At 39.6% G+C, this 24,374-nt stretch overlaps 4 protein-coding genes across 7 annotated transcripts in view; 2 read left to right on the top strand and 2 right to left on the bottom strand.

Annotated features, from left to right (window-relative positions):
• The first annotated feature begins 98 nt into the window (after positions 1 to 98).
• snx24 (sorting nexin 24) lies at positions 99 to 5,711 on the top strand. Its single transcript, XM_023424023.2, has 7 exons — positions 99 to 264; positions 1,737 to 1,820; positions 2,501 to 2,605; positions 2,825 to 2,919; positions 3,027 to 3,056; positions 3,266 to 3,330; positions 3,442 to 5,711. The coding sequence occupies exons 1-7, from the start codon at positions 196 to 198 to the stop codon at positions 3,510 to 3,512; spliced, it is 519 nt and encodes a 172-aa protein (XP_023279791.1). The 5' UTR covers positions 99 to 195; the 3' UTR covers positions 3,513 to 5,711.
• A 14-nt stretch (positions 5,712 to 5,725) lies between these two features.
• Positions 5,726 to 12,681, bottom strand: ggcx (gamma-glutamyl carboxylase). Of its 2 annotated transcripts, none has more exons than XM_023424022.2 (15): positions 12,472 to 12,681; positions 12,003 to 12,203; positions 11,433 to 11,591; positions 10,067 to 10,232; positions 9,879 to 9,957; positions 9,657 to 9,763; positions 9,391 to 9,554; positions 8,987 to 9,288; positions 8,405 to 8,536; positions 8,004 to 8,155; positions 7,742 to 7,911; positions 7,489 to 7,619; positions 7,245 to 7,392; positions 6,862 to 7,063; positions 5,726 to 6,764 (listed from the first exon to the last, which is right to left on the bottom strand). In XM_023424022.2, the coding sequence occupies exons 1-15, from the start codon at positions 12,494 to 12,496 to the stop codon at positions 6,605 to 6,607; spliced, it is 2,298 nt and encodes a 765-aa protein (XP_023279790.1). In that variant the 5' UTR covers positions 12,497 to 12,681; the 3' UTR covers positions 5,726 to 6,604. The 2 variants fall into 2 exon arrangements, with proteins under 2 accessions (XP_023279790.1, XP_087034829.1); XM_087178703.1 differs by having other exon boundaries at positions 12,344 to 12,474.
• A 3,106-nt stretch (positions 12,682 to 15,787) lies between these two features.
• Positions 15,788 to 22,241, top strand: gmcl1 (germ cell-less, spermatogenesis associated). 3 transcript variants are annotated; one of them, XM_023424036.2, is made up of 15 exons: positions 15,788 to 16,231; positions 17,169 to 17,346; positions 17,469 to 17,592; positions 17,703 to 17,799; positions 17,892 to 17,989; positions 18,115 to 18,227; positions 18,308 to 18,373; positions 18,611 to 18,695; positions 18,784 to 18,874; positions 18,970 to 19,110; positions 19,198 to 19,267; positions 19,395 to 19,470; positions 19,582 to 19,727; positions 20,012 to 20,099; positions 20,191 to 22,241. In XM_023424036.2, the coding sequence occupies exons 2-15, from the start codon at positions 17,171 to 17,173 to the stop codon at positions 20,329 to 20,331; spliced, it is 1,512 nt and encodes a 503-aa protein (XP_023279804.1). In that variant the 5' UTR covers positions 15,788 to 16,231; positions 17,169 to 17,170; the 3' UTR covers positions 20,332 to 22,241. The 3 variants fall into 3 exon arrangements, with proteins under 3 accessions (XP_023279804.1, XP_023279803.1, XP_087034830.1); XM_023424035.2 differs by having other exon boundaries at positions 17,164 to 17,346; XM_087178704.1 differs by having other exon boundaries at positions 17,164 to 17,350; positions 17,473 to 17,592.
• Positions 22,242 to 23,584: 1,343 nt separating this feature from the next.
• timcc (TIM double twin CX3C motif chaperone) overlaps positions 23,585 to 24,374 on the bottom strand; it is a 2,786-nt gene continuing 1,996 nt past the window's right edge. Inside the window, exon 3 of the mRNA XM_023424015.2 lies at positions 23,585 to 24,373. Within this exon, the coding sequence (XP_023279783.1) occupies positions 24,191 to 24,373 (183 nt within the window). The 3' untranslated portion in view covers positions 23,585 to 24,190. The remainder of the gene's footprint in view (position 24,374) is intronic.

Here is a 24,374-nt window from a genome sequence, read left to right as displayed (position 1 = left end):
TCTGTTGCGCCACCCTCCGCTCCAGCAGGGCGCGCCACTGAGGCTTCGTCAGCTTATTTGAACTCTGTGATTTTTATCAGGCTGCCAGAGAAACCGGAGTAAACCACCAGCAGGGAGAGAGTGTGTGTGTTTGTATGTGTGTATGTGCCAGAGGATTAAATACTATTCTCAAAACTACACCTTTTTCAAGTCGAAATGCATCCGGTGAGGGTGTCGATCCCGTCGTTTCGTTCAGAGAACAACTCGATCGAGAGAGGATACACGGTAAGCTGCTCAGTAATAACCTCTGTCTGTCTGTCTGTCTGTCTGTCCATAGTCCCCTCTGCTGCTGTCATCAGTTTGTAATGTTACCTCTCGTGTTATTTCTTTACCCTTGAAATAATAATGACATTATATTAAGCAGCGTAAATGTCGCTGTTCATTTAAAGCTGTCTGTGTGGTTACAGAGTGTGTTGAGATGCCTCATACCAGCTCTGACTTCGCCTTGTTGTTGCACATTGTAAACATGAAACTATTCAGCTGGACTGATCAGAGAATCTTTAGGCCTTCAGCATGTCGCGTTTACACTGACTTCTTAATTCATAGGTCATTACAGAGCCACTGGGCATGTAAACCGAGCCGGTCCGGCCTGGTGACCAGACCAGAGGATCCCCAGCTGCCTGACATAAATAAAGACTGATTTAAAAGAAGAAAAAAAAAACATTACCCCATTTCTGTCAAACCCCATGCCTCTTGCTGTAACACAGGCTTTCATAAATGAGTCACAATTCTGATACCTCAACTCAGGATGCCTGCTGACACAGAGTACTGACTCAATTTCAGTTCCCTAATTATCCCAAACTTATAGGAACCATTTGAATTTCAGCTTGTTTCCCATAGCTGAACTAACTGGCTGCTAGTCCTAGCCAGAGATTGTTCATACAGACATGATAGTGGCATCTAAAAAAGCGAAAGAAGTGAATAGCTTTATTTTCTCTTTTTTGTCCTTTCAATCATCTTTTGTGTCTGGGTAAGACTGTTTCCCATTACCTCATGTGCACAAAAAGAAATGGCTGAATGGGAGCAAATCCCTGCAGCCAAGTTCCAAAATCATGTGGGTTCCTAAAAGGGAGTAAACATTTTAATGTCTATGGTTTAGAGGGAGATGTTAAAGTGCTGTTCTTTAAAAGAAAATTAGAAAAAAGATTATTGAATTATTACAAGAGGCAAATGCTATGAACAAATTAAACATTTTCGTCACTTGATTTCACATTCCTTTGTCTTTTCCACAGTGAAGTCACTGCTGTTCCTGGCTTTGTTAATAAACTATTACTCGTTTGCTCTCTTTCTTCGGAGATGTAGTCATTTGTGTTTATGTAACCAACACTGTTGTCATTTAAGAGTGGATTTCCTCCTTTACAAAATGTTGGTAAGAACAGTGACGTGCATGCAGTAAAAGTGACGCTTTTACAGAAGAGTTCAGCCGAGTGACAGAAGTCGAGGACAGTCTGTTTAATTATGTTAACAGTAACTCTGACAGATCTTTTTACTACTCCATCAGCCAGATGTTTCCTCTTTGCAACTAGCTGACATCAACAGTAACTGACAGTGACTGACACTCGCTCAGCTGATCAATCAGTCACACAATGACTGTTTGAAGTGGGAGGGGCCATTTTTGGCTGATGGACTCTGGTGATAAGTCATGACTCCCTCAACTGACTCTCAAGAAGTAGCACTAACTTTCTCCCGTCTTTCAGGTATTTAAAATTGACGTGTTGATGAATGGCCGACAGCACACGCTTGAGAAACGCTACAGCGAATTCCACGCCTTGCATAAAATGGTGAGATTTCATGATCATTAATTGGAGGAAAAAAACACAAAAAGACAGATGCAAGAAATGGGAACATTCAAAAACATTTTTACCTATTTACTGGTGGAAAATTCAAATGTGAATACTGTTGGCATGCTAATAAATAATAGATTCATGGAGGTTAACCATGGTGGTTTGTGGTTTTAGTTTCATTGATGAGTTCCTCTTCCTGTCTCTCGCAGTAGTCCATTTGTTTGGCTGGATCTTTACCTGCTGTATGGACGTTTTTAACGGCCGACATTTTGACACGTCACAATAGGAGAAGCACAGTTGTAAATAATAAAATGATTGACAGTTGAATTCCATTTAGCCGTTTTCCTTTCGGGGTCCTTGGATTGATTTTTCTAATGTTTCTATTTAAAAAATTGCATGTTAAAATGCCATAGTGGGATGTCTGAGCATTTAGCTCAAAGCACCTTATTTTATAAGCAGTTTATACTGTATTTTTTCATTTTAAACCTTATTGTTTGTTGATAATGTGTCCCTGCCATTTGTTGTCTTTTTCATCAGTTGTCCTATATTGTTTTTAACACCGTGTGTTGCAGCCAAAGACAATTTTCCACTCTTACTAGACTCTTACTCTTATTTTTCTTCTAACCATGTATATGATGCCGTGTATATATGTTAATGATGTTTTTAAATCCATCCAGCTGAAGAAGAGCATAAAACCACCTGAGATCCCTTCAAAGCATGTTAGAAACTGGGTCCCCAAAGTCCTGGAGCAGAGGAGACAAGGTCTGGAGCTCTACCTGCAGGTACTCTGACAAACCTTCACTCCACCTACTGAGACTGTTTCTCTGACCTAAAAACTGCCATGCACATAGTCTGTCTGCTTTTACCAAGTACAAATTTTGTCAAACCCAAAACAACAGTACAAATGTAGAACCGTTAAACACATTCAAAAAGTCACGCAGTTCAGTGCTGCTGCTTCAAACACACATTGCAATTTGCTTTTGTTTTGTCTGTTTGGTCAGACTGTAATTATGGAAAATGAGGTTCTTCCAAAGATATTCCTGGATTTCCTGAATATCCGCCACTTTCCTTCAGTGCCAAAAACAGAAAGCTGTGGGTGAGTTCAAACTGCAGCTGTTCTATAAAATAAAAGACCAATTTGTGGCATTTTTCATTTGTTCCCAGGCTGCTAGAAGGTTCATGTCTTTTTTTCTTCTTTAAAAGGTCATTTGATACGGAATCGGAGGAATCCAGGTGAGTCATTTTGTTTCCTGTTTCAGTGAATATTTTAAAAACTATTGAATGAAACAGCAGGTCAGGTTCTTGCTTTGCACTTTAACCAACCTCAGTCATTATTTGCTCTGCACTTGAACTTCACCCAGCATGTCAGTGGACACCACCTGTGTCTTCATGCCGTTATGTATATGAAGCTTCCCACAAACACTGTGACTTCCCCTTTTCAGCAAACTTTCACATCAGCCAGTCCTGCTGTTTCTGAGAGACCCCTACCTGCTGCCATCTGCGCGTGGTGAGTTCCGGCTCCTTATTTATTTTATGGTAAATTAACTACAAAGTGGGCATGCACTTCTTATTCACCTTATCTTTTGATTTTAAATCCTCTTTTCTTTTTAACTTTCAGATGCTTTTTCTAACGTTGTGATTGAAGGTGTGATACATGGAGTTTTCTACCCAGATCTTCAACCAAGGTAGAGGGGTGCAGATCTGAATCTGAGGAAATACCTCTACAAACGGATGCTTCATATTTTCACACCATTTTAGGTGTGCATCAGCAAGGACATAACATGTCACAATAAACTGAGCCTCATTTATATTTCCCAAAGCTTATAACAAAATCCATACATTTAAAAAAAAAAAAAAAAAAAAAGATGCCTAATCTCTCAATAAATCACTGGCACCACTTTTTACAACATAAAATTATAATCTGTTGCCCTCAGTTGTTATTAACATCCATATTATTGACCCATATTTCAATGAATTTGCCCAATTCTCCTCCAAAAATAGTTTGTTTAAAAATTTAACTGTGAGTCAGATCAACACGTTAATGTTGTAATGTTTTGAGACATTACAATCAGAATAATTAGGAAAAGATATTATCAATTATTTTCAGGAATGATAGAGCTTAATACATTAATAAATTATCTTTTATTTTCCTGAGTGAAATAAACAATTAGGATAAAAACTGAAGATATAAACAGGAGGAAAGTAGTAAAGAAAAATTTTTTTTTTTGAGCGTTTAGTTTGCCAATACCATAACTTTTTGAATGGTTCTCCAGCTCTGAGGAACCAGAGGGAAACCAGCTGGACTAAAGGTTTGCCAGAGAAGCGTTCTTTTTGGCCTGTAAGGACAAATCACAGGGTTGGGAGTGTGGAGCTGGACCATGGCCTGCAAACAGGGAGGTGCCACCACATTGGATCTGTTTTGAGCTGCCAAATGGAGCCAGCTGAGGGAGTGTAGAGGGACAACGTGGATGAATGTTTGAAAGAGGGCGTTCTGGGAGAATTGACAGCAATGTGCTACATGATAGGGGGCCATGATTTGAGCTTTTTGTTTCAGTGATTTGGGCCTTCATTGAGCATTAGATGTCTGTGAAGGAATATTGTAGTGTTAGCAAGCTCTGGGCGAGCAGCTCAGTTTGATCTGGTCAGGAGCTCGAAGGTTTGGGCACAGAGCCAATTTGAAATGTAACCACACTGTATAGAAATATGTGGCATAACCTTTAGTAAAGAAAGACATGTTTACCTTGAGATTGGTGTCACCGGAGTTGCAGAAAACGGATGTTGACACAGCAATAAGGACAGAATTAAGGTGACTTGTCCGTCTCTTACTCATGCCTCAGCGCTTTCTTCACTTGGGATATCTTCCTCCCTCTACAGCTCTGCCCACATGACATATGAGGGAGGGAAGCAGTGAGATATGAGCAAAATCACAGGGTTTGAACTGCTATTGCAATTCCACACTACACATGACCTCTCTCTCCTACTTGACCATGAAGAAAAATCGAAGGAAGACATTTTAATCTAGTTATAGTCTGTGCACAATTGTGCTCTATTAATCATTAAATCAAAAGCAGAAATCCTTTAAATACTGACGATAATTGACACAAGTCTGTTTCTATTATATTGTCCCAAATCTCATGAAAACCAGCGTCAGACTCTGCCTGGGTAGCTGTAGGTGCAGGTAGCTTTCACATCAAGGTTTCAGTTTGTGTAATGGAAATAAGGATTGTGTTGATTTGTGTTCAGGAAAAAGACTAATGATAACACTTGCTATAGGCCAGTATCTAACACTAACACCAGTCATTTTTTACATTTCATGTTGAATTTACACATAATATAGAAGGTCAGTTTTTCAGTTGTGGTGATTTGAGGCATAGTCACCCATCATGTAAAGGGATATGGCGATTTAAAAACACAACCAGTACGATACTGTGCAATATGAAATAAAATACAAAGTGTTTATGTTGTGTGTATGTAAATGATTGTCTTTTAAACTACAAATGATCCCCTCTTGTGAACTCTGTAAATGACTTGTAGTGAAGCATTACGTTGCATGTCACCTCATGGACAGTACTGGTCTGACCTGCCTTTACTGTTTTCCAATGTGACTGGACTTCCACTTGAGCAGTAATCACTAAACATTTACATTAAATGACTCTTGAACACTTAACCTCAACTAAACAAAAGTACAAAGTAAATCATTTCCTAGACATCCATCTTGTAGATTTATATGTATTTATATTGTGTAACATTGTACTCTTGATTATGTGAAAACTATGATTAATGTGCCATAATGTCAACCTACAGTGAACACTGGAATTCTACTGTAGCACTTTAAAATGGACGACATGTAAAAATACTGACACCATTAAAATTCATTTTTCCACAAACCACCGTTGTCAGACTGAAAGTTCAAGTTGATTTTTAATTAAAAATAATTTCAGCTCTATTGAACACCATAAGCTCTTTATTAGAAAAGTGACTAAAAAAGGCTGTTAACTGATAAGCTAATAATTGTTTTCTGTTTCATCACATTATAGGGTTAGCATAATAGCTCAGAGAAGTATGTTCCCTGAAATCACTGTAAACTTCCACATGTACTGTGGATTTGTAAACCTGCCAATTGTAAATTATTTAGCCAGATTTTTTCAAATTAGAGCAATAAAATGAAACTGTACCAACAGGAGTCGACCAACCTGATCCTTTTGATGTCAGTATGTTCTTTAAAATCTGTCCCCTTAAAATACTTGTACAGCCAGTGATCAGTCACGTTTCCGCCTCTGCTCTTCATCTTCATTCCAAACAAAGCAGCATTAATGATTTAGTGTAGTTAGAATATGATCCTCCGTCAGATCACTTGTAAAAGCAAACTTGTAGTTGTCACAGAGCGCTGATTTTTAAATGATCTCTTCTTTTGGTCATATCACTCAGCAATAATGCAATTATAAAATTCCTAAACAAACATAAAATGTAATCTCGCAAGGCAAAGCACTGCATATCTGTTAACATACAGTATTCTGGTTTTGCTGTGGCTATAATAAAAGTGTGTCCTCAGCAAAAACTGAGATTCATAAACAAATGCTATAACAAAATTGTGGAAATAATCTGAAATGCCAAATATTTCAGAAGCATAGAAAATTAAAAAAAAAATCTTTGATTTCTGGGCAGCAATGTCCCAGGGTAGTAACAGTCCAGTAGTAATAATAACACACAAATTTCTTTGCAATGTGTGATCCAGCACCTGGAGGCAATTCAGCAGAGTATCTCTGGCCCCATCTGCAGCTTTAAAGTTCTCCGTGACCAACTTCGTCTTTGAGTCGTTCATCCTGGTTGGCTTCAGCCTGAGGTTCTTTCATGTTGGCAAAGGCAACTTCTCTTGTCAGCTGTTCCAGAGGAGGCAGGCCCACCGCCAGGTTCCTCATAGCAATGGCTGTCATCAAGAATCTTAAAGAAAAGGGAGATATAGTAAATACGATAGTCAATTCACAGATGATTTAAGTGGTTGGTTGGACAATTTCTGTGGCACGCTGATAATACTCACCCTCTCCGTATCGTATAGTACTTTTTTACAGCAAACCGCTCCAGCCGCTCCAGCACACTGGCTTCCCTGCGTTTCTTCACCTCCTTCATGCGTCGCTGCCTTTTCAGGAACAGCCGCACAATCGGGTCGGTGGCGTTGACCTCTGCCCCTTCCAGATCTGCAGCAACAAGAGGCTGCAGCTCAGGAGGAAGAGGCTCAGTTTCTGTGGGATGAAAATTGCATCAGCATCTGATTATTTTTGAGCTCTTCAGCAACAATGAATATGGAAAAAAAAAGAAAGAAAAAGAAATGAAATATGCGCCAGGACATATGGAAATACTTTTTTTTTTACACAATATTCCACTACTGCTAAGCACTACCCCTCCTGGAAAACACATTTTCACCTGTCCCATTGCGAATGAGCTCCTGGAGCTCAAACAGTTTGGTGAAGTTCTCCTGTAGAGCCGCCTCTGTAGTGTTGACATAGATGTACATGTAGCAAGAAGGCTCTTCTGACACTGTGTACACCTTATGATAAGCCCCAGCAGGTACCTACACACATACACATATTCACATTATTGTAAAAGCTTGTTGTGTTCAGGTTAGACAGGTTATAATGTTAACAGTGATGATGGTGTGTAGCCGTACCTTTATCTGCTCACCAGGCTGCAGACTGAAGTTCTTTTTCTCCTCCAATATCTCTACGTTCACCTTGCCCTGCAACACATGGATGCTGGTGTTGCCCAGATCTTCACTCACAAAGTTTTCTAAGTGGAGACCTAAAAAGGTAAAATTCTGTCAGTTAGTACAAAGGCAGCCCATGTAGCAACAAGAATGAATAAGGGTACACAAACAAACTTTTCTTCTGTAAGGATAAATAGGACAAGGAGACTTTCCAAACCTGGGAAATCAGCGATAAAGACGATCTCAGTCTGATTGTCCAAACTGCCCTCAATCTCCTGGAACTTGGTTCTCCAGGGTGAGAGATCCACCAGCAGAGGCATCAGCCACGGGTTTGGTCGGAAAGGCGACCAATCAGCTTTCACAATGTCCACACGGGGATCAAAGATCCTTAGAGATTAGTCCAGAGCAAATCATTTCAAAATTCATTGCATACATCTGAAGAAATTATCACTCATTAATAATATCGTTTGCTCTTATACCTTTGCTGAAAGCGTTCATTGATAGACACCCAGATGTCAAAGTAAATTTCAGGATCCGAGATGTTATAGCGAGGCAGGAACTGACTGAGGCACGTGGCGTACTGCTTCAGCATGTCTCCGTGATCTTTCCACCGACGGCTTTGTGTGAACACCTACAGTACACAGACATCATTATTACTTTATCAGGAAATCAGCCACACTGAAATGCAAACAGAAGAACAGTGATAAGGAAAAAGTAAAACTGCGATAGTCATCAGCTAAATCATTTAAAACTGTTCTGTTTAAATGACTTAAGCTCAGATGTTGTTAACCACTGATATATTGTAAAGCCAAGACAAATAAATAGATTTAATATAATTATCTTGTTGTCTTTATCTGCCAGTGTTTTCCCTGAAACTCACCCCTGGGTTCAGATATCCTATTTCTCCAGTTTTTCCATCTTTGTAGGTGATCTTAACATGCTGATGGCTGCGGGAGTGAACCATCATGTCCCAAGAGTAACCATACAAGCCATTGGTCCAGTTGTTGTAACCCTGCACAGTAACATAATATTAACATTATTTCATGCTAATAAAAAATAAAAATAATTAAAAAAAAAAAAATCACATTGATAAACAGATTTACCCCTTTTAACCATCAAACCTCTCTATAAACCAAGAACTTAAATTCATAAATAAAAGACAGAAAAAAGTCCATATCTGCTTCTTTCGGGCTTTAGCCCCTCTGCTGAGAACACCAGTCTGAGCTGTTTGCTGTGGACCAGTGAGTGTTGACTCTGATTGAGCAACTGTCAGTCTGGCGACTCACTTAAGAGGCTTTTGCTGACATTAGTTTTGTACAAGTACGATCCATTTAAACAGAAGCTCTCAGTGTAAAAAAGTACTGAAAGAAATTTATACAGCAATTTACTAATTGTTCTTTTTAATCAAATGTAGCCGTACAAGCAGTTTTAGGCTAAATAAAAACATGGGAGGCAGATATACCTGTGTGATGAAGTGGGAGTAAGGCAGGAAGAACTGTTCAATTATATAGATTATAGTAAAAATGGCTGCCAGCTTGTGTTTAAATCTGAGTTTGGAAGGTTTGGCAGCAGGTGGGGTCTCCTGGCGTTCCACGCTGGTGCTCTGGATTTCTTTGTAAACACAAGAGGGACTGGGCTGAGGGTCCGGCGAGGTGAGTGGGAGAACTGCCCTGAGGAACCCTGGGAAATGGGCGAAGAATCTTCTTGGCCAGTCAGGGTAGCAGAAGAGAGGACTGGTGGCCAGCATCGTGTAGGAAAACATCCCTGACAAGGATTAACAGCCTCAATATGAAGAAGGTCAAATGACACCCAACAAACATAAGTTTCTAAAAGTAAAGTAAAAGTGAAGCAAGGCTACGGACTTACCAATGCTGAAGAGCTGAGAGTTCATACAGTGGAAGTAGGTGACAAAGAAAAACACATAAGGCCGTGTGGCGTCAAAAAACAGCAGGTAGCCGGCGGTCAGATCCAGGAAGAGACCACCTCCATGAACCACCAGCAGATTTACTAACTCCACAGGAAGAATCACTCTGAAAAATAATGTGTGTTGCAGCAAGATCAGTGTGGGAGTACTGAGATATGACCATAAATAATTAAAAGATAAAATAACTGAGCTGCTTCATAATACCTACTTAAAAGGATCAAAAAGCCAGTGGTGTGCCAAGTATGACATGGAGTATCCCTCCACCCAGTCAGCATCCAACTTTTTGATTCCAGCGATGAAGTACACTATAAATATCTTTAAGGAACAACAAACAGATCGTTTTGACTACCTGTTACCAAGCAGTGCTCATGAATGAAACTCACATTGAAAAATCTGTTTGAATGAAAACTGAAGTCACAGATGTACAAACCTGTGTCCTCAACAAAGTGTAATTCCACAGAGGCACATGAGCGTTTCTTATAGACGGTCTCCGCAACCCATCGATTGACCTACAAGCAGACACAGGCTTTAAACGTCTCCCTCTGTTAGGCTTGCACATATAGACAGGACAGAAATACACAAGCACACACAAAGACAGCAGGAAAAAAATCATCTCACCAGTATCTGTTGCCATCCATGACCATGAGCTGAAAACCAATGAGGCCGTAGAGGTACGAGTGATTGTTCCAGGCCGTTTTGTCCAGAAAGAAGATGTACCAGTAGGTTGAGACGAACATCAGGCAGGAGAGACGGTAGAAACAACCAAGCATGATGCCCAAGGCGCCTTCAGTTAGAAACACACAACTAAAGTTATGATAACTGTAGTTGTTACTATTAATTAATCTATTTTTACACAGAAATGTCCATTAACTAGTCCATGGGGGGGGGGGGGGGGAGTCCTCAGTTGGTGAAAACAGTGATATAATGTTGTCTGTTGCTCTTGAGGAAATTTGTCGTCTGAGAAAATAACCCTGATGATGTCACAGTGATGTCATCAGGGTGATCACTGCTTTAGCTGGGAAACAACAAATTTATAAAATAAGCCTGCGCTACAAACTGGAGGTGCAGAGTTTGAAACAGGACAGCATTAACCAGGTAAGAAGTGTCTAATGGCAGTTGTTACTAAGTTGCCTTATGGGAAATGTAGGAGTTTGGTGTTTGGCATAAATATTTCAGCCTGGTTTGACTTTTGACCATTTGGTCCCCAGACTTTATGTATAATACTCATAACATATACAAATATTTATATTGGATATGAATATGCAGTGTTTGTGAGGATAATCTGCATTTCTTGTATAGACTTGTCTTGTGTTGTGTTAATAAATGTAATGTACACTGCTGGGTTGTAAGCTGTATGTGACTAATATCAAATACTAATGGAGAAATCAAGTAGCGCTCCAATGATGCAGGTCTTGGTCTTCTCCTCTGGTAATAAATAAGTTAAATAATCATTAATTGCAACATTATACTTAAATACCATAAACAATGTTTGATTGTTGGCTTTAGTGTTAGAAAATGTCAGTAATCTGAAAAATCCACCAAAGCAACGTAAGGATTTTTGATTGCTACCCTGTTGTCAAGGTGAAGCAACCATGTGTGTTCAAATAGGAGTAGAATATTAGTTTATAATCAAGCTCTGAAAGTATCCACCTTGTAAAATACTTGTAGCCCTATTGATGTTTTCATTAATCAGTATTGATTTGATTGGCGTTGTATTCTACTCTCTGTTTGCTTTTTTGCTTAAGCCAGTCAAAATTGTGCAGAACTTAGTTGACTTGGGGGGGAAATAAAAGTGGAAAATTGCAGGTCTGGTGTATGTGCTTTCATCTTTACCACAGACAGCCACCCCACAGAGACTGTGTCCTATAAAATGACTGCTTCACCCTTCTCTTCCCCAAACCTCTGTAAACACTGAGTTGTGAACTGTTCATCATCAAAACTGTTGCACATAAGACTTTAATTCAAAATAAAGAGTGTGACCCACCGAGGAACATCACCACATACACCAGGTACATCCAGTCCATCGGCAGGGGCTGTAAAAAATTGAAGAGGGGAAAGCGACACACAGGGGCCCCATCAAGGTACTTGTAGTCCAAGTGACTGAGGCCACGTTCCTGTGTGACGTCGATGGTCATCACCAAACCTGCAGTAAAGACACACGATGGGGAGGACACTTTTGTGACAGCTGTGCAATCCTGCTTTGACCAGCTGAGATATTTAACCAAGATTAAGTCATTCCTTTCATCTACAGATCTAGAGAGGGTCACCCATGCTTTTATCTCCTCCAGAGTGGACTATTGCAACGCTCTTTACTCTGGTATCAGCAGCCGAAACATCCAGAGACTATAGCTGATACAAAAGGTTGCTGCCAGGCTTATCTTGTTTTAGATTTGTGTTTTCGATTTACTTTTATTCCTTGTTTTTACTGTAAAACACTTTGTTCCTCTGTTTTCAAAGGCGCTGTATAGATAAAGTTGAGAATAATCTCAAACCTGTTGCAAAGTCAGTCAGATATAGTGAGTAGACTAAGTAAATGGCTGCTGATTTAACTCACCAAACAAGCAGCGGAAGATGCCGAGGGATGCAGGGTCAGTGGGACGGTTGAGGAGGGCCACCAGACTCTGCCAGGAGGTCAGGTCCTCCTTCTTGAACCCAAAGATCTGCTCCATCTTGGTTTTTGTCTGTGGTTTGTCTTTTTTAGGAGCTGCCGTCTTCTTTGTAGTTTGTTCCTCCCCATCACTTCTCACAAGAGCACCTAAGAGTTTGAACAAGACAATAAAAAGTATTTCTTTATGGCTATGAGCAAGATCTTATGTCATAAACACTCACTTATTGGGCTTGAAGTAGAACTGAAAATCCATGCACGATTTACAAAACATTCAGCTATACTTTTACCTTAAACACGAGTATGGTTTGAAATAGCAGCGTGTCCCTGGTTGAATGCAGGTCTAGCTAGTTATTATTACACTGGCTAAACAACAACACATCGCCTCACTGACTGTCATTGCTACCGCCAACCTCACCTGCTACCGCGTCCCTCGCCTCCATGCTGAAGAATGACCAGAATAAAAGGGATTCGGACTCGGGACAACGGGGGTCTCTCTGCTCTCCCTGCCCAAGGTGGAGGTGTCCAGCCTGGTCACGTCAATGAAACGGACGAAGTTACGTGTCACAATCCCCCACACACATACACACAACAGGCAGGTCGGGGAGGAGGAGGAGGAGGAAGAAGATGGGTTGGGAGGGATTGGAATGTTGTGAAAGAGTTGCTCGTCGTTTATTGGCTGGTTCCTCCAATGTCCACGCCCACCAGTGGGAGCACTTCATACGTCACATCCTGCCTACCTTTTGTTTCCAATTTCTTCACAAAAATATTTCATCTGTATGTTATAATTATACGAGAAATGATCCATGCAATAGTAATAAGAGATATTAAATGAGCAAAACAAGCTATTTAGATAAGATAAAATCTATGTACAAAATACATCCAGTACTGTGCAAAGGTTTTAGGCACTAAAGTAAAGCGAGGATGTTTTCAAATAATGTCATAATGCCATGAATAGTTTTTATTTATGAATTAACTTCATACAAAATGCAAACAGAAAATTAAAACAAATCAATATTGGGTAAACATCACCAATTCTCTTTGGTACACTTTTGCAAAGTTTTTCAAGGCACTTGGGAGACAGGTTATTCCATCTAGGAGGATACAGTTCTTCTGTGCAGTCAGGTTTTCTCGTCACCGTCTTCCGTCTCTTAATGCAATCCCAGACTGATGACAGCTCACTGGGGGACTTCTTATTCTTCTTGTGGCTGAGGATACTTCCTTATGACTCTGGTTGTATGTTTGAGCTTGTTGTGATGCTGCAGAATGAATTTGGGACCAATCATATGCCTCCCTGATGGTATTGCATGATGTATAGCATCTAAAGCACCTGAAACGTTTGCACAGCACTGTATATAAAGAAAGGAGAAGAAAGAAAGGGCATTGTTTTAGGTTTAGAGCTTCTGAAGGCAATTTTACATTTACTTTTAAAAGATTCTACAGACAATCTACTACAGTTTCAAGAAAGTGGAAAAGGTTGAAATAATCTTAAAAAAAAAAAAAAAAAACTCAATTCATTATTTACTCTTTTTAATATTTTGTCATTATCTATGCTGGAATTGGGTTGCTTATTTATATAATATTTGCCATAATATTTCCCTCTTTAATCTTCCTTTCCCCAGTAAAGAAAAAACGTAAATATGCAAACGGAAAAATTGCCAGGTTAAGGGAAAAACTGAACCCAAAAGTAGCCAACACAAAAAGGGGGGTGGTGGGGGAAAAAAGGGTATTTCAATAAACAAAAAGAAAACTTACAAAACTGGTGAAACGTCAAAGACCTCAAAATCCAAAACGAAAGTGAACAGGAGCAAAGCTAAGCACTTCAAGAATACATCAACAGACGGACTGACAAAAACAAGCGGGAGCACAGAGACTAAACACACAAGGGAAGCGTGGGTGATTGGACACAGGTGTGACACATTAGACAATCACAAAGGAGGGAAACAGGGTAAAGACAAGAAGTAGATCTAAAATGAGAGACACAAGGGAAGTAATTACAAAATAAAACAGGAAATACAACAATGTCCAAGTGTAAAGTCCGTCACGTAAAACCATGACAACAATAAGATCACATCTAAAAAAAATAAAATTAAAAAAATCAACATTTATATGTGTTCGAAGATATTATAAAGGCACTGAGTCATTTTTTTTAACAGTGATCAAGCTATAATGAATATTGCACAAAGATTCTTTTGTTTAATTGTTCTTTACAAAAAGCACCATCTCATTTAAAATAAATGTGAATATAAATGTATGATATCAATATCCCGTCCACATTCAGTAAAACGAAAATAAAACAGTAGTTTAAATGCATCTTTATATGCACCTTCTTTTTTTCTTTTTCGCACACTACTCCCACATATACTGTCTTGACTACAATACAACAGGATACCGCTAGAGGCCAGCCATGTATTGTATACTTTTATCTGTTTATGAGCCATTTGTTTATTGACCCAGCGGCTTTGGAAAGAGATCATGCTGTGAGGGATTTACTCTCAGGATTTTAGGAATTATTAAATACAGTTGTCACATAAACCCAGTCAGTTTTGTATAGTTCGATCTGGCTTTGACAAGCAACGTAGTTAATAGAAAGATTTTCACTGAAAATCATGTTTGGAAGCTGTTTAATATCCCGTCTTTCACAGGGGTAGGAAGAGTAACTTTTTTTTTTCTGAAGGGGCTTGAAAGTTGATCACCTCTGCTGAAACCTATTGGTCTGTGGAAACTGGTGGTATGTTTTGGCCATTGCACATGGTTGTAGACCAAACACTTTATCCAACTCAGAGGTTAGGCTTCATTTAGAGGTCTTGGCCTACCTGGGTGGATTATTCAACTTTGTGGGGAAGGGTGTTAAGTGCTCTGAATAGCAGAAACATGAAAGAGCTTTGTGAAATGGTTGCCTTAGTGACATCTGTCTCACACAGACAACCAGGTGTGTGCACTAAAGCTTTTCAGTATCACAGGCACACATGCTGTTTGGAGCACATCAGAGTGTTGACAGTGTGTCTACAGTATCTGACCTATGGTTACTACAAAATTACACAGTTCTTTCCAGGAAACCTCCTTCCCTATCTTTGGCCCCATGTTCTGTTCTAACTTGAAGATTTACCCAGTTAGCTGTCCATTTGTATCACTATCACTACTACACTAAAAGTATTGTCTTTGTGTGTGGTAAAATATGTTGTAAATTAAAGATAAAACTTCTACTAGTGTAAAACAAAATGAATTCCTTTTGAATTCAGCCAACAGAGAGTGCAGATTGACACATTCCTCTTTTTTTTTAAATACGATATCTTGGCATGCTTAGCTGTTATATTTTGTGGTTATACAAGGAAAAAAGTAATGTTTAAAAATTTAAGTATCAAATGAATAAATAAAATAAGCCTTTAATATACTGCACATACATTTTAGATGATTTCTCAGGATAAAATGATTAAAAGACTTTCACTTTCAAAATATCAGTGCAGTCATGATAAAAGTCTGTATTAAGCAAAGGCTCCTCAGTACAAATAAGTACGAGGCTGAACATTTTGTTGATTTGGCAGTGCCCTTTGGACTCGGGGAGCCAGACACACTGGTCAGCAGGGTTCAGCTTCTGTTGCCCAATGTGTAGGATTAGTCATCAAGTTTACATATACATATTATGGGATAATTAATATCTGGTTCAAAAGCCTTAAAAGTATTAAACTAAACTTAACAAATAAACAGATAGTGATAGAATTGACTTACCCTTTTCAGACTTGTGTAATCCTCCTGTCTCACAGTGGGTGGCGCCATTGAGCGAAGCAGCCACATGTGACGTTGACATCCTAGTAACCACCGAGAGAAGAAGAATAACAAAAGCAGCTACAGACTTTCAGGGTAGTGGTAGCTACACACCATCTCCTATTTCTGTATTTGCATTAGCGCCAATTTAGAAAGATGTAACTGGAACCAAACATGGTTCTGCCGTCTGGAGGCTTGTGAGGAGGAACAGCTTGTCAGAAGTAACGCTGTTACTGTTTTCAGACGTGTTTTCGTCTGTGAATTCGGCAGCTAAGCTAGCTTTGAGGTTAGCTCCTCTTCGGCTGGCTTGTCAGCGTCTGACAGACTGTCTGACCGGGAGATAATCAGCCAGTGTTTACCGTCCAAATTCACCTTAACACCTCTCCCTCAGCCTGCCCGCTGCTGATCATCAGGTGAGTTAACTCAGTCGTTGTTTTTCTTTAGCATACTCTGCATGTGGTTTACAGATGCTGGAGGGGGGAGCCTTTGCATCAGACTCTTGCTATGAAAAAGTGTAGCTAATGAAACTTCGTTCAGGTTTTGTTTGTTGTCCTTACACTCATAAATACAAGTGCATACAAATGTCGAGGCCTCTGGGGCCACATATGATTGTTCTTTCAGTCAGGTAGGCAGATGATAACAACAGCACATCAACTAACAAATGTGATCTATTGTAATTTGCTCTTTTGTTGAACATTTAACTAGATAATGTAATTTTTGATGAAGGGTAATGTCGTTATTTTATTCGAAGGAAAGGCAATATAAACAAAATTATATACACCGTTTATAATATGATGCAAGCATTCTGTCCGTTTTATAAGACAGTCAAATACATTGTAATGCAGTCCTAAGAAAAATTAGTGTGCTGAAATTAATTCTTAATTAGTCTATCAACAGGTAATTAATCAGTAGCTATTCTGATAAGCAATCATTTAAGTGATATGTCAAACAAAATGGCAAACTTTTCCTGGATCCGCTTAATGTTTGAATTTGCAGTCATGTTTTTCATGTCATGTTTTTATAAACATTTGTAAACAACACATGCAGTTTGAATACATCACCATGGATCTGCAAAACTGCAATGTGAACTCATTATTTTTTGCTATTTTATAGTCTAAATAATCAATTAATCAAAAAACAAATCAACAGATAAATCCATTGTAATCGGGAGTGACAGAAAACTCCAACACAAGCTAGATCACAACTCGGCACAAGCCAAAGTCCCTAACAGCGTGTGCTCTCATTAATATATTGATTTGCAAAGCGATGTTGCAATTTGAAGATACAGTACAGTGGGCCTGTTATTTCTGACAGTTGCTTTGTTTGTTTCATGTCTCTCTGAAAGGGTAGAGATGGGAAGTCTGGGCAGCAGGTTCCAGTCCCCTTCTCAGGGCCTAGAGGAGGCAGCAGAGGGCGCAAGCACCAGCCGCAAACACAATTGTGAGTGTAAGAAGAGGAAAAGAAATGCCCAGTGTGACTGTGACAGTGAACAAGAGGAGGACGATGCCTTACTAGATACACCTCGCAGGCAAGTCCAATCAAAGAGCCTATGATCAATTCAGTGTGAAATATCTTTCAGTTATCAGTATTTTGTCTGACCCTGGCTTTGGTCTCTCCCCTGTTGTTTGTCTGTTTTCCAAACCTGAGCAGGAAGAAACTGAAAAGCACGTCACGATACATTTATCAAACCTTGTTCCTGAATGGTGAAAACAGTGACATTCGCATCTCTGCTCTGGGACAGGAGTGGAACCTCCACAAAGTGTATCTGTGCCAGGTAAAATATAATGACACAAAAACACCTCGAAGGCAGTCTGTGATGTATTCTTTCATGTGTGTTATCCTTATCATTTAGGACTCATTCCTCCTCTTCCTTGCATTTCACAGTCAGGATATTTCTCCAGTATGTTCAGCGGCTCGTGGAAGGAGTCCAACATGATGGAAATCAACTTGGAGATCCCAGACCAGAACATCGACACTGAAGGTGAGAGCACTTCAGTCACTGAAACCAGCAGTCGACTGTGTTTGTTTGTTTACATGTTTTACTGATAACTCTATCCTGCTTTATGTGTGTAGCTCTACAGGTTGTGTTTGGATCCCTGTACCGGGACGATGTCCTGATCAAGCCCAGCAGAGTCGTCAGTATTCTTGCCGCTGCTTGTATGCTACAATTGGTCAGTGAAGTGAAAGAGGCCAGTTATTGTCACAACTGAAAAAATTGCAGTTTTTGATTTTGTATAAATGCAGTCACATGACACACAGAACCTAATCAAGTCTCGTGGCTGGTTGTTGTCTACAGGATGGTTTGATCCAGCAGTGTGGAGAGACCATGAAGGAAAATATCAGTGCGAAGACCGTGTGTGGCTACTATGCTTGTTCCAGTATCTACGGCTTGGATTCAGTCATGAAAAAGTCAGATTTTGATTAATCTAACTTATTTCAAATCACAATAATTAACAGGTAAGATTGTAATTTATGCTCTATATTTGTAGGTGTCTTGAGTGGCTCCTGAACAACCTGATGACCCACCAAAATGTTGACCTGATGAAAGAACTTGGGTTTGTGTGCTCAGCTCACAATTCTTTAGTGTTTACATCATCTTCTAGCCTACAATTATAAAATATTATTTTCTGTCGCTTGGAACTCCATGATTAAAATTGACTTGATTAGTTTTAGTGCTGTTACTTTTTTAAATAAGGACAATGAAGTGCAATGGCTACTGTATGTTAAGTAGTTGCATTTCAAACTACAGTGTAAAAACCGTACTAACATTTCTTTATGCGCTGCGTTTACAGGGCAGAGGTGATGGAGCAGCTCATTCAGTCCTCAGACCTGTTTGTCATGCAGGTGGAGATGGATGTATACACAGCTCTGAAAAAGGTAGAAGGAAATGTTAGATATAACTCAGATATACTCACAGTACTATCAGACTTGTTTTAATAGCTCTCATAATTTTTTCTCTCTCCAGTGGATGTTTGTGCAGCTCAATCCCTCATGGGACGGCCCCATCAAGCAGCTTCTGGCTGACGCTGATGCCTGGCTATGCAAACGCAGGACTGGTACTGTTAAAGCCACATCTTCTGAAATAGTGTCTTCATATAAATCTTTTTGTTGTTGTTGTTTTACTCTGTTTTCAATTGACTTTGGTCTACAGACCTGTGTGAGAAAGAGCCCTTCTTGAACACAGATGAAGGGGCACCCTTTCGTTCAGTGTTCAAATACGTTCGCCTCCAGTATATCATCAACGATCTGGCATCTGCACGCATCCTGGAGAGAGATAATATTTTGCCCCCTGGTGAGATGTGGTTCTGCATGACATCATTTCATCTTGTACTACGATCTGGAAATAAAGACATTTTTCTGTTCATACTTTATATTCCAGATTGGCTAACGTCAGTGTACAAGAACCAGTGGTTTGCCATGCTCCGGACAGAGTTTGACAATGACAATGGGTGAGTGTTATAATGAGTCATTGGATTAATTTTGACTGCAATGGCATGTTGATATAACCATAAAAACTGTATGTATAGAATATGATTTTAAAGTTGTGTGATGCCAAAGGCCCCTGTTTGTCATTAGTCCCCAGGAAGCTAACAAAGAGGAGTTTGAGCTGAGCAGTATGAGGTGTGGAAGGAAGTTGACAAAAGATGGAGATGTGAGTCAGACAGTCTGTTACAGGAACATTTGCTCCCATACACTTAACATATTTGGTTTAATTTCTACAGGAAAAAAAAAAATAAATCAATCACATTTTCTTTTTCCTCAGTACTGCTGGCGATGGACAGGCTTTAACTTTGGTTTCGACCTGTTGGTGACCTACACAAACCGCTTCATAGTCTTCAAAAGGAATACTCTGAGTCAGCCATGTGGGGGCGCTGTGAGTCTGCAACCTCGGAGGCATTTGGCATACAGGTCAGTGGTGCAGTTAACCTTAGAACACTCACTGTACCTAAAGCGTGCTTATAACTGTCAGTATCATGCGGTTTTAAATATGGAAGATAAGATGATCATGCTAAGCTAAGTTAGCTGCTGGTGGTAGCCTCATATTTACCTTATAGGAATATGAGTGGTATCAATTTTCAGCAAGAAAGTGAATTTACTAAAATGTCAAACTATTTGTATAAAAGCAATGTGTATTCATCAGCAGCTTTGGTCCGGGAAAACTTAAACACTTGACTTTTTTCTTATTTGTCCAGGTTACGTCTTGCCTCCTTCGATAGCCGTGGAAAACTGGTCTGCAGTCGTTCAACAGGTTACCAGCTTCTCACCCTTGAGAAAGACCAGGTAAGTGAGCGCTGTTCAGATACAGATGGCTGCAGGTCACCATTATCTTGCAGACCTGCTTAATATTCTTCCTTTCCCTTCAATCACTCAGGAGTATGTGGTGATGAACCTGGACAGCCGATTGTTGTCATTCCCCCTCTACGTGTGCTGTAACTTCCTGTATACGTCGCCTCAGTCGGACAACCGTCCAGATTCCTCAGAACAAGAAAGCACTGCTCGCATTGTGTCTTGATGCCTGTCCAACTGCAAGCATTCCTCTGGCGACGCCGAGACACTGACACAAGCTTGTATGTACAATCCACTGCCATATTTAACACCATCTCCACATTGGACATATCGTCTGCATGCTCTGTAACTCAGTGAGGTGTGATGGGAAAATGTTTTGTATCTATGTATTCAGTGTTTTGGCGCATTCTGAGTAATCTATACATGGAGTTTACAGTATGACAGAGACGCATCACAATGGCCAGGAAGGATTAGGTCACTCTTTGCCTTCAGAGCGGCTTCACTTCTCCTTAGATGTCTGTCATGAACTGTCTTCACTGAGATGTTGAGCCATTCATCGAGACTGAAAACCCCCAGTCTTTTTTTTGAAAATCTTCTTTGGACTTCAGAACTTTATATAATGGCCACCTTATGTTTATATCTTGTGCTTGTGAAGACTGTGGAAGGGTTTCACTGTATACTTGTGTTAACCACTCGGTGTGTATGGGAGCATTATCATCCTGAAATGTGGGAACATCACCAGAGGGTGAAACTGAAGATCACACTGCGGAGCAAACCTCAAACCCAGTGACTTCCATGAGATTAACTGGAATACAGATCCACTTTTGACAAACAGAAACTGTTGGTTCATGTTTGGATGTTTCCAAATGTTGAACCCACATGTGACTCAAGATGATAGACAACTCAACAGATTGTAATTTGTCCATCACTCAGAGGTTAATGGACTGTCTCAGAAAATCTAATAACTGCACCACTAAGATAACTTTAAACTTAAAGGGTGAAAAAAAACGTATAATCGTCTGTGTTAGAAGAGCAGTTGTTGCACTGACTTGTATGGGAAGTTTCAAGCCTGTTGTTTACTGTGGGGTGTGGACAGAGGTGTGGTCCCTCGCTCTACTGATGGGTGTGTTCGAAAACTCAACTCTGCCAGCGCTCAAACTCTGTAAGAAGAGTAATTTGCATCTCTACCACCTGCTGCGGATAGACCTGCCGCTTCGTTTGCCTACACTCCATTTAAGCATACTTCCCCGCTGCTGCTTTTAGATACAAAGTTGTACGCCAACAGGGTTGAATGGACTGCAGGTGATGACTACACTCAACAGATATCCAACCTTAAATCTTGCTTTTACCGCATCTGTTTTAACACTTTAACTCTTCTGGGTCATGGGTTAATGTCGCTTTGGTAGCTCAGTCTTACGTTGGGCTTGTCTGCATGCTATTCTAGACCAGAGCAACTTCTGTGAAGGCTTTCAGATTGGAAAGTTCATCACCTCTTCAGTATTATCTAGAGAAACAGACCTGATGGACTTGAAATATTAACTACAAAACCAGCATCATGAGGTCAGAAAGACTTAACCCAATAACCTGTCTTCACGAGACACAAGGCTTCAGGAGTCTTAAGGTGTTTGCCTCATTTACACAGTTTACAGTTAAAAAACGCTTTCTGACACCAGCTCTCGGATGTTCACTGCGTACTACAAATATCCCCCGCTATTCTTTTGCAGTTCAGTCAATTCATTTCATTATATCAACTTTGTATTGTTTTGTTAAGGCACGAGTGAGCAGTTTTTAGATTGCTCCCCTCACCACATGAAGTACCTTTGCGGTTATGTTTTTTTAATTAGTTGATTGTTTGTTTGGCAATTTTGGAAATGTATTACCTCATGTTGTTTGAAATCTAATAAATATGGGGATTTTCAGACTTGTAAAGCAACTGCTAATTCATACTAGTCAGTTTGATTGTATAGCTGCAACTGTAACTGTCATCAAGTTAAACGTTAAAGGTGTTTTTATTTGGCATTTATTTATTTTTTACTTCATTTGTATTTGTATGGATTTATTTTTGCAAAGTAAAATATGTACACAATTATGAACTGCCAATAAAACTGCCCATTCACATGGGCTGTGGTGCTATCACATGACCAGTCTTTACTACGGCAGCTCAGTTAATTCGGTATTTATGCTTTTGAAGCTCATGAACTTGATGGATATTGACCTTTCATCTGCTACAAATGTTTTTATACCTCCTCGCCAGCAACAGCGACTGTCGATCCATCCCCTCGTTCTCGTGAATGTGATATCTCAGTAATGCCTTGAGGAAATTTCTTCAGATTTTGCACGTTTAATTGGATTCAAAGATGAACTGACTAGAATTTGGTGGTCAAAGGTTAAAGGTCACTGTGACCTCACAAAATGCATTTTTGGCCACAACTCAATTCATTAGATAATTATGACAGAATTTTACAGGATGAAATGATTGAAGTGATTTGTTTTATATCCAAACACTCAAAGGTCAAGTTCACTGTTACATCATCGTGCTCTGCAAAAACACTTTTCTGGCCATTATTCAAAACTGTACCTCAGGAACAGAAGGGGAGGTTGTGACTATATTTCCTGAGTAATTATAGCTTATCTCTATAGTTTCCTACACAACATTTCCTCTGCAGTCAGTTTGATCTCCTCTGCGTCAGTTAGGAATGAAAAAGGTTTGATGAAAACTTGCAGATATTGGGATTAGTACTATTTAGAAATTCTGTCTCTCCCTTAAAATTAAGTATGAATGACAGATTTCCACCGGATGTGAATTAAATTATGTAAGAAGCCTAGAGAATATTGGATATCTGTATTTTTAAGAACATTTAAAAAGTCTGATTGAATGCTGTTTTGCAGCGTCCTCCTGTCAGAGTGGCTCAAAGATCAGTGTGTAGGTGGTACAACTTGTGTTTTCAGCTGGCTCCTCTCCAGAGTCTGTTCTGGCCTTTACAGTAAAAGAGTATAATACTCCAGTCATTTCCCTTGCAAACCTCGGATGGTAAAACCTATCCTCGCTTCTGCAGAACTTTCTATGACTTTACAGAAGACACTTTTATCACGACTCTAGCCTCCAAGTCTGTCACTTGTTATTCTATATTGATATGATGTAAAGGGCCAATAGTAAGAATTGAGCCTCCTATCAGAGATTACCACAGTTTCATATCCCACTTACTCCTGTTAATAGTTGATTTAAGTTTTTTTTTTTAAACTGATGTCAGTAATGTAAGCTGTTGTCAACAGATGATCAGCTTTTTATCATCTGCTCACTTATTCTCAGGCTATGTTATGATACTGGTACCGTGTTCACCATTATTTGTATATAATTGAGAATATTCTCTTGCTGTCTTTAAAATACATGTATCAAATAAAAAAATTGTATCTCTGGTGTTTATTATTACAAGAACTCATGTTGTTGATATTATGGAAGTAACACAGTCTAAACCCAGTTACATTTACAGTACTTTTAATTCAGTTATATAAACACGTCTCATTGTGGGAGGTGAGACAATCACAGGATGACTCACAATAAAATTACAAAAGAAAAAAAGATGAAGATGAGGGGGCTGATGATGGCGAGGAACTGGCTGAGATGAGTTGAATACAAAGCACATTCAAAACAATGCATAAAATAAATGCACATCAGAATCACATTGATTGCTTTGTGAAGTGTATATTTTGTAATGTGATATTCAGATTTGTACTGAATTTACCAACGTTTTAAAAATGTAAACTTTCTTGTTGACACACACATCAATGTGACAGCTGATGCATCACTGGATTTATCTTGTTGCAGATGAACCAAGATATAACAAGCCAAAAACGTTCAGCTCCCAGTCTCCAAGGAGGTTGCTGTTTGTAGATTACACACAGTACAACAATAAATCTCACAGTGAGCAGTTTAAAATCTCCAAAACAACAAAATTTAGAGTCACAGCCTCTAAAATTTGTCAAAATACTACGCTTTGCTTTAATGATGTTCCAGCCCCTCTATTCTTCAAACTGTTGACTAACCCCACGCTGCTGGACGGGCCACAGCCATCCACCCCCGCTCATCACTGCTGTATAGAGTCCAAATTTTCTTTGAGTCTTCGGGTCATGCTGGGGATCAGGTTAACGTGGTCGTCCACACAACTGCCCACACAGCGGTCCATCAGCGATCGGACTGCTGGCTCCTTGGCGCCGGAGTCAAATAGATCCTTCGCCTTGTCGTTGCAGTGCATCGTGCATCTGGTCAGA

This window comes from Seriola lalandi, unplaced genomic scaffold (genome assembly GCF_002814215.2).
Source record: "Seriola lalandi dorsalis isolate HSWRI2012SDOR001 ecotype SW California unplaced genomic scaffold, Sedor1 jcf7180002054697, whole genome shotgun sequence".
Taxonomy (NCBI): Eukaryota; Metazoa; Chordata; class Actinopteri; order Carangiformes; family Carangidae; genus Seriola; species Seriola lalandi.
Note: the sequence above shows the minus strand (reverse complement) of the source record. Positions and strands in the feature narration are given on the sequence as shown.

What these genes read in the sequence shown, in the direction of transcription:
- snx24 (XM_023424023.2), top strand. Translation starts at nt 196, where the DNA reads ATGCATCCGGTGAGGGTGTCGATCCCGTCGTTTCGTTCAGAGAACAAC. An exon ending in GTCTGGAGCTCTACCTGCAG is followed by an intron (nt 2,606 to 2,824) that starts GTACTCTGACAA and finishes CTGTTTGGTCAG; the next exon opens with ACTGTAATTATGGAAAATGA. An exon ending in CCTGCTGCCATCTGCGCGTG is followed by an intron (nt 3,331 to 3,441) that starts GTGAGTTCCGGC and finishes TTTAACTTTCAG; the next exon opens with ATGCTTTTTCTAACGTTGTG.
- ggcx (XM_023424022.2), bottom strand. Translation starts at nt 12,496, where the DNA reads ATGGAGGCGAGGGACGCGGTAGCAG. An exon ending in CATCTTCCGCTGCTTGTTTG is followed by an intron (nt 11,592 to 12,002) that starts GTGAGTTAAATC and finishes TCTTTACTGCAG; the next exon opens with GTTTGGTGATGACCATCGAC. An exon ending in GTATGTGGTGATGTTCCTCG is followed by an intron (nt 10,233 to 11,432) that starts GTGGGTCACACT and finishes TTCTAACTGAAG; the next exon opens with GCGCCTTGGGCATCATGCTT.
- gmcl1 (XM_023424036.2), top strand. Translation starts at nt 17,171, where the DNA reads ATGGGAAGTCTGGGCAGCAGGTTCCAGTCCCCTTCTCAGGGCCTAGAG. An exon ending in TTACTAGATACACCTCGCAG is followed by an intron (nt 17,347 to 17,468) that starts GCAAGTCCAATC and finishes AAACCTGAGCAG; the next exon opens with GAAGAAACTGAAAAGCACGT. An exon ending in GACCTGATGAAAGAACTTGG is followed by an intron (nt 18,374 to 18,610) that starts GTTTGTGTGCTC and finishes CTGCGTTTACAG; the next exon opens with GGCAGAGGTGATGGAGCAGC.